General features: G+C 42.6%; 1 protein-coding gene across 7 annotated transcripts in view; it reads right to left on the reverse strand.

Annotated features, from left to right (window-relative positions):
- Positions 1-12062: 12062 nt before the first annotated feature.
- LOC135525749 (phospholipid-transporting ATPase VD-like) overlaps positions 12063-14620 on the reverse strand; it is a 46158-nt gene continuing 43600 nt past the window's right edge. For all 7 annotated transcript variants that reach the window (XM_064953560.1, XM_064953559.1, XM_064953563.1 and 4 more), the window contains one exon: positions 12063-14553. In XM_064953560.1, the coding sequence (XP_064809632.1) occupies positions 14310-14553 (244 nt within the window). In that variant the 3' untranslated portion in view covers positions 12063-14309. The remainder of the gene's footprint in view (positions 14554-14620) is intronic.

Here is a 14620-nt window from a genome sequence, read left to right on the forward strand (position 1 = left end):
ATGGCAACTGGAAAGCTGGAGAAGTGTGATCTTCATGGATTAAGCCTGGTTTCAACTGTAGCGGGCAGATGGCAGACAGCGTGAATGGCGTCGTGGGTGAGCGGTTTGCTGATGTCAACATTGTGAACAGTCCTATGGAGGCAGTGGGGGTATGGGCAGGCATAAGCTACGGACAACGAACACAATTGCATTTTATCGATGGCAATTTGAATGCACAGAGATACTGTGGCGAGATCCTGAGGCCCATTGTCGTGCCATTCATCCGCTGCCATCACCTCATGTTTCATCATGATAATGCACAGCCCCATCTCGCATGGATCTGTACACAATTCTTGGAAGCTGAAAATGTTCCAATTCTTCCATGGGCTGCATACTCACAAGACAAGTCACCACCCATTGAGCATGTTTGGGATGCTCTGGATTGACGTGTATGACATTGTGTTCCAGTTCCCGCAACTTCTCACAACCATTGAAGAGGAGTGGGACAACATTCCACAGGCCACAATCAACAGCCCGATCAACTCTATGAGAAGGAGATGTATCGCGCTGCATGAGGCAAATGGTTGTCACACTAGATACTGACTGGTTTTCTGATCCACACCCCTATCTTTTTTTTAAAGACGTGACCAACAGATGCATATCTGTGTTCCCAGTCATGTGAAATCCATAGATTAGGGCCTAATTTATTTATTTCAATTGACTGATTTCCTGATATGAACTGTAAGTCTGAATGCATGTTGTGTTTATACAAACACAACATGTAAAGTGTTGGTCCCATGTTTCATGAGCTGAAATAAAGGATCCTAGAAATGTTCCATACGCACAAAAAGCTTATTTCTCTAAATTTTTGGCACAAATTTGTTTACATACTTGTTAGTGAGCATTTCTCATTTGCCAAGATAATCCATCCACCTCCCACGTGTGTCATATCAAGAAGCAGCATGATAAAACAGCATGATCAGGTGCACCTTGTGCTGAGGACAAGAAAAGGCCACTCTAAAATGTGCAGTTTTGTCACACAACACAATGCCATAGATATCTCAAGTTTTGAGGGAGCGTGCAATTGGCATGCTGACTGCAGGAATGTCCACCAGAGCTGTCGCCAGAGAATTGAATGTTCATTTCTCTATCATACACCACCTCTAACTTTGTTTATGAGAATTTTGCAGTATGTTCAACCGCCCTCACAACCGCAGACGACGTCCAGCTTCTTCACATGCGGGATCGTCAGACCAGACTGATGAAATTGCGGAGTATTTATTTCTGAAATTAAAACCCTTTTGTGGGGAAAACCATATTCTGATTGGCAGGGCATAGCTCCCAAGTGGGTGGTGTGTCAAAGTGTTGGAAAATGACGTTTATCTGCCTTGTCGTGAAATCCATGGATTTCCTTATATGATCATTAACTCAGTAAAATCATTGAAATTGTTGCATTGTGCATTTATATTTTTGTTCAGTATATACTATCCAAGCAGATAGTATATCTGATTTCAATGTATACATAGTTCTGATGACTGTTGAAATTAGCTTGATGTAACAACCTGCTCAGTCAGTTTAAGTCAATCAATTTAATTTGAAGTTTTATCCTAATTTCAATGTCCACAACGCTGGTTGATTACTTTTTTCAAATCTCATGTATTTTCCACATTGATTCCATGTTGCTGACAAATTGCAACAACATTGATTCAACCAGTGTGTGCCCAGTGGGTTACTAATTTCACACTTTAATAAACAACGCCTCTACCATAATAGGTACAACAGAATTGAATTTAGTGAGAAATTGAATATTTATTTTTTACCTTTATTCAAAGGGGCAATCTGGGATTCAAACAACAATAAATAAGCCACTCCACAACTTTTTGGTAAACACTGGAGGGATGGGGCTAGCTAACTACTTTTATCGTCTATGAATGTAGGTTTCTTCTGGACGGGGGAGTTTTGTTAACCTCTTTGGGCTGCAATCCTATTAACGGGATGATATGACAACAGCCAGTGAAAGTGTAGAGCACCTAATTCAAAACAACAGAAATCTCATAATTAAAATTCCTCAAACATACATGTATCCTATACAGTTTAAAGGTAGTCTTGTTGTTAATCCCACCACAGTGTCCGATTTCAAATTGGCTTTATGGCGAAAGCACCATAAACGATTGTTAGGTCACCACCAAACTACAATAAAAACAGCCTTTTTCCCAGCCAAAGAGAGGAGTCACAAAAAGCACAAATATAGATAATTTTCAAAAAACAGAAGGTTAAATTAATACACACCTTTATAGGGTTAGTGTTCCCACACAGCCATATCTCCATGTTAGTGTTTTTTTTTTTACTGAAAACAGACGGAAGACAGGCTATCTAGTGTGTAAGCGTAACCTGGAAGTGTAGCGAAAGTAGTTTCACAGATGGTGTTACCAAAAGCTGTGTGGATCTGTGCAAAACTGCTACAGTAAGTGTATTTTTTTCTATTTGAAGGATTCTTTATTTTTTTATTTAACTAGGCAATTCAGTTAAGAACAAATTCTTATTTACAATGACGGCCTACCAAAAGGCAAACAACCTCCAGCGGGGACAGAGGCTGGGATTAAAAAATAAATTAAAAACAAAGAAAAACATAAATATAGGACAAAACACACATCATTACAAGAGACAACACAACACTACATAAAGAGAGACCGAAGACAACAATTTAGCAAGGCAGCAACACATGACAACACAGCATGGTAGCAACACAATATGGTACAAACATTATTGGGCACAGAGAACAGCACAAAGGGCAAGAAGGTAGAGAAAACAATACACCACACAAAACAGCCACAACTGTCAGTAAGTGTCCATGATTGAGTCTTTGAATGAAGAGATTGAGATAAAACTGTCCAGTTTGAGTGCTTGTTGCAGCTTGTTGAGGTCGCTAGCTGCAGCGAACTGAAAAGAGGAGCGACCCATGGATGTGTGTGCTTTGGGGACCAGAATGTGTCTGGTAGAACGGGTGTTATATGTGGAGGATGAGGGCTGCAGTAGATATCTCAGATAGGGGGGAGTGAGGCCGAAGAGGGTTTTATAAATAAGCATCAACCAGTGGGTCTTGCGACAGGTATACAGAGATGACCAGTTTACAGAGGAGTATAGAGTGCAGTGATGTATCCTATAAGGAGCATTGGTGGCAAATCTGATGGCCGAATGGTAAAGAACATCTCGCCGCTTGAAAGCATCCTTGCCTGCTGATCTATAAATTATGTCTCTGTAATCTAGAATAGGTAGGATGGTCATCTGAATCAGGGTTAGTTTGGCAGCTGGGGTAAAAGAGGAGCGATTAGGATGGAGGAAACCAAGTCTAGATTTAACTTTAGCCTGCAGATTTGATATGTGCTGAGAGAAGGACAGTGTACTGTCTAGCCATACTCCCAAGAACTTGTATGAGGTGACTACCTCAAGCTCGAAACCCTCAGAGGTAGTATTCTTCTTACCAAACCACATTAACCTTGTTCTGAACACCTCCAAAACAAAGGTAAGGGTAGAGAAAGCTTGTTGGACACTAAGAAAGCTTTGTTGTAGAGCATTTAACACAAAATCTGGGGAGGGGCAGCTGAGTATAAGACTGTATCATCTGCATATAAATGGATGAGAGGGCTTCCTACTGCCTGAGCTATGTTGTTGATGTAAATTGAGAAGAGCGTGGGGCCTAGGATTGAGCCTTGGGGTACTCCCTTGGTGACAGGCAGTGGCTGAGACTTATACACTGCACTCTGAGAGAGGTAGTTTGCAAATCAGGAAAAAGACCCCTCAGAGATACTAATATTCCTTAGCCGGCCCACAAGAATGGAATGGTCTACCGTATCAAAAGCTTTAAAAATAGCACCACAACATTGCTTAGAATCAAGGGCAATGGTGACATCATTGAGGACCTTTAAGGTTGCAGTGACACATCCATAACCTAAATGGAAACTAGATTGCATAGCAGAGAGAATACTATAGACATCAAGAAAGCTAGTCAGTTGATTATTGACAAATTCTTCCAACGCTTTTGATAAACAGAGCAAAATAGAAATAGGCCTATAACAATTAGGATCAGCTTGATCTCCCCCTTTAAATAAAGGATGAACTGTGGCTGCCTTCCAAGCAATAGGAACCTCCCCAGAAAGGCGAGACAGGCTTGGCGATGATAGGGGTAGCAACCTTAAAGAAGAAAGGGTTTAAACCATCATCTGACCCAGATGTTTTTTTGGGGTCAAGTTTCAGGAGCTCCTCTAGTACCTCAGACTTGGTGACTGCTTACAGGGAGAAACTTTGTAGCGGGGCAGGGGAAAAAGAGGGAGAAGCATTGGGGATAGTCACATTAGAGGGGGTGGGAGATGAGGAAATGTTGGAAGTGCAAGGAGGCATGGCTGAGTCAAATAGGAATCCTGACTTAATGAAGTGGTGATTAAAGAACTCAGCCATGTGCTTCTTGTCAGTAACAGCCACATCATCAACTTTAATGGACATGGGCAGCTCTGAGGAGGAGGGTTTATTCTCCAGGTCTTTAACCGTTTTTCAGAACTTCATGGGTTAGACCCACAGAGAGAGAACTGCCCCTTAAAGTAACGAACTTTGGCCTTCTGGATAGCCTGAGTGCACTTATTTCTCATTTGCCTGAATGAGAGCCAGTCAGCCTGAGTATGTGTGTGCCGAGCCTTTTGCCAAATGCAATTCTTAAGGTGGAGTTACTCTGCAAGATCACGGTCGAACCAGGGGCTGAACCGTTTATAATTTGCATTTTCTTTATGGGGGCGTGTTTGTTAAAAGTACCACTGAAAATATAAAAAAAGAAGGTCCAAGCGTCTTCGACAGGGGATCAAGCTGATTCTATGCCATTTTACAGAGGCCAGTTTATGAAGGAAGGCTTGCTCATTAAAGTTTTTTAGCAAGTGTCTATAACAAATCAGGACAGGTTGTTTCACTGAGCAGCCATGATGAACACAGGCTGTAAACCAGTGATCACTAAGGTAATTACAGAAAACACCAGACTGATACCTATCAGGATTATTTGTGAGAATAACATCAAGAAGAGTAGCCTTTTCTGGGGGTTTGGACTTTGGAGTCATACCTTGTGGGATTTGTAATAATCTGAGAAAGATTATTGGGCCGACCAACCAGTGCTCCCGCACATTGGCTAACCAGGCTATCTGCATAGGTCACCAAGCAGGACAAATTCAGACTTGGTGTAAGGGGCCAGGAGAGAGCTTAGGGCAGGTAGGATACAGGCTGGTGCTGATGGAGGACGATAGCACCCAGCAACAGTCAACAAAGAGCTATTTGAATGTTTAATACTTAAAACCAGCAAATCAAATTGTTTGGGGACAGACTTGGTGGAGACAACCAAGCACAGAAGGTGATCCTTGGTGAAGATTGCCACTCCCCCACCTTTGGAAGATCATTCTTGGTGAAAACGGTTATAACCAGAAAGGTTAACATCAGTGTTCAAAACGCTCTTCCTTAACCACGTCTCAGTAGTGACCACACATCTGGATTGGAGCTCTGAACCCACACTTTCAATTGATCCATTTTAGGTAATGAGCTTCTAGTGTTAACATGCAGAAAACCCAGGCTTTTATGGGAGCAGAAATCTTTGAAGCAGATATCAGAGCACAAGTTAGAATTGGGGCTAGCAACAGTAGATGGGCCAGGGTGTACATGCACATTTCCAGATAACAGTAATACAATCAAGGCACGACATAGTACAGGGAGAGCTTTGCAGTGCTGATTTATGACATCTGAATGTGCATCAGATGACAACAAGATCATATTGTACAGCAATTTCATCAAATCAAATTTTATTTGTCACATACATTGTTAGCAGATGTTAATGCAATTGTAGCAAAATGCTTGTGCTTCTAGTTCTGACCATGCAGTAATATCTAACAAGTAATCTAACAATTTCACAACAACTACCTTATACACACAAGTGTAAAGGAATGAATAAGAATATGTACATACAAATATATGAATGAGCGATGGCCGAACGGCATAGGCAAGATGCAGTAGATGGTATAGAGTACAGTATTTACATATGAGATGAGTAGTGTAGGGTATGTAAGCATTATACTGTATAAAGTGGCATAGTTTAAAGTGACTAGGGATACATTAATTACATCCAATTTTTTATTATTAAAGTGGCTAGAGATTGAGTCAGTATGTTGGCAGCAGCCACTCAATGTTAGTGATGGCTGTTTAACAGTCTGATGGCCTTGAGATAGAAGCTGTTTTTCAGTCTCGCGGTCCCAGCTGTGATGCACCTGTATTGATCTCATCTTCTGGATGAAAGCGGGGTGAACAGGCAGTGTCTCGGGTGGTTGTTGTCATTAATGATCTTTTTGGCCTTCCTGTGACATTGGGTGGTTTAGGTGTCCTGGAGAGCAGGTAGTTTGCCCCCCGGTGATGCATTGTGCAGACCTCACTACCCTCTGGAGAGGTTTACGGTTGTGGGCGGAGCAGTTGCCATATCGGGTGGTGATACAGCCCGACAGGATGCTCTCAATTGTGCATCTGTAAAAGTTTGTGAGTGATTTTGGTGACAAGTCGATTTTCTTCAGCCTCCTGAGGTTGAAGAAGCGCTGTTGCGCCTTCTTCACCACGCTGTCTGTGTGGGTGGACCATTTCAGTTTGTCCGTGATGTGTATGCCGAGAAACTTAAAACTTTCCACCTTCTCCACTACTGTCCCGTCGATGTGGATGGGGGGGTGCTCCCTCTGCTGATTCCTGAAGTCCACGATCATCTCCTTTGTTTTGTTGAGTGTGAGGTTATTTTCCTGACACCACACTCCGGGGGCCCTCACCTCCTCCCTGTAGGCCGTCTCGTCGTTGTTGGTAATCAAGCCTACCACTGTTGTGTCGTCCGCAAACTTGATGATTGAGTTGGAGGCGTGCGTGGCCACGCAGTCGTGGGTGAACAGGGAGTACAGGAGAGGGCTCAGAACGCACCCTTGTGGGGCCCCAGTGTTGAGGATCAGCGGGGAAGAGATGTTGTTACCTACCCTCACCACCTGGGGGCGGCCCGTCAGGAAGTCCAGTACCCAGTTGCACAGGGCGGGGTCGAGACCCAGGGTCTCCAGCTTGATGACGAGCTTGGAGGGTACTATGGTGTTGAATGCCGAGCTGTAGTCGATGAACAGCATTCTCACGTAGGTATTCCTCTTGTCCAGATGGGTTAGGGCAGTGTGCAGTGTGGTTGAGATTGCGTCGTCTGTGGACCTATTTGAGCGGTAAGCAAATTGGAGTGGGTCTAGGGTGTCAGGTAGGGTGGAGGTGATATGGTCCTTGACTAGTCTCTCAAAGCACTTCATGATGATGAAAGTGAGTGCTACGGGGCGGTAGTCGTTTAGCTCAGTTACCTTAGCTTTCTTGGGAACAGGAACAATGGTGGCCCTCTTGAAGCATGTGGGAACAGCAGACTGGTATAGGGATTGATTGAATATGTCCGTAAACACACCAGCCAGCTGGTCTGCGCATGCTCTGAGGGCGCGGCTGGCGATGCCGTCTGGGCCTGCAGCCTTGCGAGGGTTAACATGTTTAAATGTTTTACTCACCTCGGCTGCAGTGAAGGAGAGACCGCATGTTTCCGTTGCAGGCCGTGTCAGTGGCACTGTATTGTCCTCAAAGCGGGCAAAAAAGTTATTTAGTCTGCCTGGGAGCAAGACATCCTGGTCCGTGACTGGGCTGGATTTCTTCCTGTAGTCCGTGATTGACTGTAGACCCTGCCACATGCCTCTTGTGTCTGAGCCGTTGAATTGAGATTCTACTTTGTCTCTGTACTGACGCTTAGCTTGTTTGATAGCCTTACGGAGGGAATAGCTGCACTGTTTGTATTCAGTCATGTTACCAGACACCTTGCCCTGATTGAAAGCAGTGGTTCGCGCTTTCAGTTTCACGCGAATGCTGCCATCAATCCACGGTTTCTGGTTAGGGAATGTTTTAATCGTTGCTATGGGAACGACATCTTCAACGCACGTTCTAATGAACTCGCACACCGAATCAGCGTATTCGTCAATGTTGTTATCTGACGCAATACGAAACATGTCCCAGTCCACGTGATGGAAGCAGTCTTGGAGTGTGGAGTCAGCTTGGTCGGACCAGCGTTGGACAAACCTCAGCGTGGGAGCTTCTTTTTTTAGCTTTTGTCTGTAGGCAGGTATCAGCAAAATGGAGTCGTGGTCAGCTTTTCCGAAAGGGGGGCGGGGCAGGGCCTTATATGCGTCGCGGAAGATAGAGTAACAGTGATCCAAGGTTTTTCCGCCCCTGGTTGCGCAATCTATATGCTGATAAAATTTAGGGAGTCTTGTTTTCAGATTAGCCTTGTTAAAATCCCCAGCAACAATGAATGCAGCCTCCGGATAACCCTTGCGAGGGTTAACACGTTTAAATGATTTACTTACGTTGGCTGCGGTGAAGGAGAGCCCGCAGGGTTTGGTAGCGGGCCGTGTCGTTGGCACTGTTTTGTCCTCAAAGCAAGCAAAGAAGTTGTTTCGTTTGTCTGGGAGCAGGACATCGTGGTCCATGACGGAGCTGGTTTTCTTTTTGTAGTCCGTGTTTGACTGTAGACCCTGCCACATACCTCTCGTGTCTGAGCCATTGATTTGCAACTCTACTTTGTCTCTATACTGACGCTTAGCTTGTTTGATTGCCTTGCGGAGGGAATAGCTACACTGTTTGTATTCGGTCATGTTTCCGGTTGCCTTGCCCTGATTAAAAGCAGTGGTTCGCGCTTTCAGTTTTGCACGAATGCTGCCATCAATCCACGGTTCTGGTTGGGGAAGGTTTTAATAGTTGCTGTGGGTACAACATCACCGATGCACTTGCTAATAAACTCGCTCACCGAATCAGCGTATTCATCAATGTTATTGTCCGACGCTATGCGGAACATATCCCAGTCCACGTGATTGAAACAATCTTGAAGAGTGGAATCAGATTGGTCGGACCAGCGCTGAACAGACATGAGCATGGGCATTTCCTGTTTTAGTTTCTGTCTATAGGCTCGGAGCAGAATGGGATGGGAGGCCAAAAGTCTGTGAAACAAACAGAGAATCAGTCCCGAGTGTGGGAACAAACATAATCTGTCCCATGGTTGGGTAAAGAAAGTTCGTAGTCAACAAAGCATGTAGGATTCATGAGGCAAATAGCAAAATGCACAAGAAAAAAAAAATATATACAGACTTGGGGCTAGCCATTGTAAGTTCAGAGTCACTAGCCCCAACAGTGCATGTGTGCTGGAAGTGAGCGAAAGCTCGGGAGGGGGAGGGGACTGTGGTGGGGTACCTGTACCAGACAGGGGGAGACAGGCCAGGGCAGACGGTGAACAGATCACCAGGTGGAATCCAAACAGCAGTGCAGCAGGTAACAGGAGTAGGTGTCACCCACTTGGGAGAAGCTTTTATTTCTGGAGGCAGATTTCTTGTAGAAAATGCCAGTGGGTGGTCTTTGAACAGCAGGAGGGGGCTTCAAGGCCTCTGGATCTGGGTGGGGTAGCCTGCCATTTGTTGAGCTCAAAGGCGTCAACACCTCTCGCTTCACACATGAGGGCTAATTGAAGTTGTATCTCTTTGCCCTAGCAAAGCTTGGTAGCCGGAGTATTCAGTCCTTATTAACCTCTTGAAACTCCCCATCCCGGATCCGGGATTGTGACTAAGCCTCAGGCTCATTAGCATAACGCAACGTTAACGATTTCTGAAAATCGCAAATAAAATTAAAATAATGCGTTTGCTCTCAAGCTTAGCCTTTTCTTAACAACACTGTCATCTCAGATTTTCAAAATATGCTTTTGAACCATAGAAATTGACTAATTTGTGTAAGAGTATGCAAAGCTAGCATAGCATTTTGTGTAGCATGTAGCACGCAACATTTTCACAAAAGCCAGATAACCAAATAAATAAAATCATTTACCTTTGAAGAGCTTCTGATGTTTTCAATGAGGAGACTCCCAGCCACATACCAAATGCGCAGTGTTTCCTGAAAGCGTCTGTGTGTAGGAGAAATCGTTCCGTTTTCTACATTGCGCCTGGCTACCGAAACGAACCGAAAATGCAGTCACCTACAACGTGAAACTTTTTCCGGATTAACTACATAATATCGACCGAAACATGGCAAACGTTGTTTGGAATCAATCCTCAAGGTGTTTTTTCACATATCTCTTCATTGACATGCAGTTCGTGGAAGCTTGCTTCTCTCTCTGTGCCCCATGGAAAAATACTGGCAGGTGACTTTTGCGCACCAATTTCGGCGCAGGACACCGGGCGGACACGTGGTAAATGTGGTCTCTTATGGTCAATCTTCCAACGATCTGCCTACAAATACGTCACAATGCTGCAGACACCTTGGGGAAACGACAGAAAGGGCAGACTCATTCCTCTTGCGTTCACAGCCATATAAGGAGATCATGAAAGACAGAGCCTCAAAAATCCTTGTCATTTCCTGGATGCCAAGTCATCTTGGTTTTGCCTGAAGCTCACGTTAAAGGGCACGCACAGAGAAGATATTTGTATTTCTGGACACGTCAGAGTGTTTTCTTTCGAACAGTAGCAATTATATGCATAGTCGAGCATCTTTTTGTGACAAAATATCTTGTTTAAAACGGGAACGTTTTTCTTCCAAAAATGAAATAGCGCCACCATAAGTGTAAGAGGTTAAGTAAAATATATAGTTGTAATTTATTTTTCTTCTTTGCTTTTGAAAGTAAAAAAATTGCTTCAGACTAAGCATTACTCAGCTCCAGGTTGGATGTGGTTTTCAAGCCTCTGCTTGATTGCCAGAGCATTTGATGTATAGTTTGGGAATAATAATCCTTGAGCATATGAAGCATTCCAAGTAATTCCATCCAAAATCAGGTTGTTGGTTTGCTGTTTCAATTTGGAATGAAGGTTATGTTGTTTAGGGTAGCATCCTGTATATGTCCCTTCCAAAAAATCTAAGTTTGTATAACTCTATTTTTTTTTAAACATGCTGAAAAATGTGGGAGCTCATCTGCTCATGACCTCTCTCAAGTACCCTCCTTTCTAGCTGATTAAAGATTAGGGCCGTATGTTTCGAAAGCCGTATCGCAAACGATGATTATTGACGTTTTTAAACATTAAACAGCAGGATTATAGTTCACATGAGCCAGTCATGGGCGAAGCTCACCACTGAAAACTGTAGGGAAAAGGCAGAATTCCACCAAGTGTTTGAGAGCTATGGGTAGGGTAGACAGTTGAACTATGCTCATGAGGCATTTCTGTTCTATTCTTCAAGATTCAATGGCTATATATCACAGGAGGTTGGTGGCACCTTAATTGGGGAGGATGGGCTCATGGTAGTGGCTGGAGCGGAATAAGTGGAATGGTATCAAATACATGGTTTCCACTGCTATATATAATTCATTTAAAAAGTCAGAAAATGGATTCACCAATCCCAGATTGTCCCCTTTTTAAATAAAATATATTAATTGTTTAAATATTGCAACAATTAAATATAAATAGGTTAATAACAATACTATGATGCCTAGTGAAGGGATTCCCTTGTCTTTAAGTCTTTCAGATAACATTCCTAAAACTCACTGCACAGGAAGAGAACTTGAATTTCGTTTGATCAGATAGGCTATAAGATAAAATGTACGAATAGGGACAAGAATGTCTCCACCTCATTGTCGACACTTGGCGTGTCACTGTAGTAGCTCATCGTGAAAACGATGGCAATTAATCACCTGTGCGATTCTCCACCTGTCAGGCTCCAGAGTCGACTCAACATTCTAAAAGCACCAACCGAAATCCTACAGACACGCTGACCAAAATGATGAGGAAGTTAAGCAGACACGCCACAACAAAAATGTAAAACTGTAGGCCTACTGTAGTAATTCCTGTGCCATAGTCATCTGCCTACTGTGATCTCAACGGGTCCACAGTTTGTAGGATTAAACTGTTCTTTATCCACATTTTAAAAGAAAGATGGAGGGAGGTAGAGGGGAGGGAGCTAGCAGGGTTGACTCAGGCCCCATTTACCCTTGTTTAGAATATTAGGCTAATGAAGTAGTTTGTATAATAATAACCCTAATTATCGTACACAAATGAACATCAGACGTTTAATAACACTAAACTCAAATAATTAACATGATACAGAACACATGAGTTGCTAATGTATTTATACCAATATCTGATACAGTACACACATTTGGAATTAAGTTGATATTAAATAATGACTTCTAATCATTGCTCTGAAACGTTTCCAATTGGACTATATTCAAATCAGCTGCCTTTGCCATGTTGTACAGGATTTGATATGCATTATTGTACTGTAAAAATCTATTTAAAAAAAATTACATCAGTCTAATGTTACCACATAAAATAGAGGATGATCTGTCTAAAAAAGACCAAACCAGGTCAGAATTGCATGTGGTAGAGAAAAACGTCACTTCTCAGAAGTAGATATGAATGCCAATGCCTTATCCAGGCAAACTCAAGAGAACATTTGTAAAGGCTATTTCCAGTGGTGGAAAAAGTACTCAATTGTCACACTTAATGATACCTTGATAGAAAATGACTCAAGTAAAAGTGAAATTCTCCCGGTAAAATGCTACTTGAGTAAAAGTCTAAAAGTATTTGGTTTTAAATATACTTAAGTATTAAAAGTAAATGTAATTGCTAAAATATACTTATTATAAATAATTTCAAATTCCTTATATTAAGCAAACCACAATGTGTTTTCTAATTTACAGATAGCCAGGGGCACACTCAAACACATAATTCACAAACAAAGCATTTGTGTTCAGTGAGTCTGCCAGATCAGAGGCAGTAGAGATGACCAGGGATGTTCTCTTGATAAGTGTGTGAATTGGACAATTTTCATGTTCTGCTAAGCATTCAAAATGTAATGATTCTTTTGGGTGTCAGGGAAAATGTATTAAGTAAAAAGTACATTGTTTTCTTTAGGAATGTAGTAAAGTAAAAGTTGTCAAAAATATAAATAGTAAAGATATCCCCAAAAAACAACTGAAGTAGTACTTTAAAATATTTTTTACTGAAGTACTTTACACCACTGCCTACTTCACATAGAGGGCCATACCTGAATCCTCCTACTAAGTTGCACTTTTGGTTGTCTTGCTTTAGAAGCCCCAGGCCCTCAGTCAATTCCCACATTTCATTTTCATTTTGTCAGTGTGTAACTGTACATAGCATTTTGGTTCTTGTCTTGTAACTAAACATGTGCTACCACTTTGGTCAGGACTTTCTCAAAAAGAGATTGTATCTCAACAAGGAAATACATGTTAAATAAATATATCCCATGTTTTAGTGGACTGCTTTACTCAACTAAAGGTCAGAGGAAAACAGTGGTGAGAAAGGTCAGGTCCATGCCAAATCCATTTAAACTCCAGTCAAAATTAATTCAAGTGTGATTCAGGAGGAAAAGGCCACTTTACAGCATTTTGATTTGGTCTAGCCCTTCAATGGGACCTCTGTGTCCAAGGTTCATATGCATCATTTACAATGTTATTTTGGAGTGTTTGTTTAAGACACGCCAACATCGAATAGTTGTGCCTAAACACAAAAGGAGTCATATCTTGATGCTAACTTTAAAAATAAGTGTACGCAGCTCAAGGATTGTAAAAACATTCCAAACTCCTGCATATAATTCCACCCTTCTCAACAAAGCAGCGCTTTGATAACTAATAATGATAATGAATAGCCTTCTGTTCTCTACATGCTCAGTGCACATTGAAGAGGGCCAGAGTGGACCACACCTAGCAGTGTTCGGGTAAGGTGCACTATGAAGGGACTTCTTCACCATGGACACTGGATTGTGTCAAAGTCCTACCACACAGCAGACACACATTTATAAATATGTGTCCACATCACCAATCTTTTCTCAAGGGACCATGACTCCATGTTAATGCAACTCTAGGCACATGTGAGAAACATCCATCTCTTTGCCCTGGATAGACAGCATGGGGATCTTAACCAACACCAGTGAGCAACGCATGCAAGGCAGCAAGCCAGCTAGCTTTGAAGGGTGTTAGGGCTGAACCCTGAAGCCACCATGTAAATAATGAATAGCACAGGCTTGGAACCTCTAACCCTTGCAATTTGACAGGTAAATGATGCTAACTGATGTGGCTCATGCAATGGAATGTATTTTTTGTAATGTCAGTTGAGTTAATTCAACAAATCACAGCACAAATTGATGGGTAAACTTCCAGCTTTTACTTCCTTCTTTGCTCCTAAGAGTACACTCACAATGGCTACTATTTATGCCATCAATGACTTGAATGGGGAATATTCTTTTCTTTCTATTGTAGCCACCTCCTGTAGCCTCTGAGGTCAGGAGAGCACAGAGCCAGTGGCAGCTCTGCATTCCTTCAGCTCTTTAGGGAGTATAAAGTCAGGGATCTTGATGTCCAAGTCTTCCACGTTGATGATGAGACCCCTGGCTTTACTCTGGGCCTGGGTCTGGTTCCAGTGCTGCATCCTCCTACAGTAGTTGTCTGGGTTGAGCTGGTCCATCAGAGCAGCTTTCAGTGTGTCAGAGGGGGAGATGCTGTTGTGCAATGCATGGAACAGGAATCTGAAAGAGTGACAGTGAGGGAAGGTAGAAAAGGTTAAATTATTTACAAAAAATATGTTTTTTATGA

This window comes from Oncorhynchus masou, chromosome 32 (genome assembly GCF_036934945.1).
Source record: "Oncorhynchus masou masou isolate Uvic2021 chromosome 32, UVic_Omas_1.1, whole genome shotgun sequence".
In the NCBI taxonomy this organism is placed as follows: Eukaryota; Metazoa; Chordata; class Actinopteri; order Salmoniformes; family Salmonidae; genus Oncorhynchus; species Oncorhynchus masou.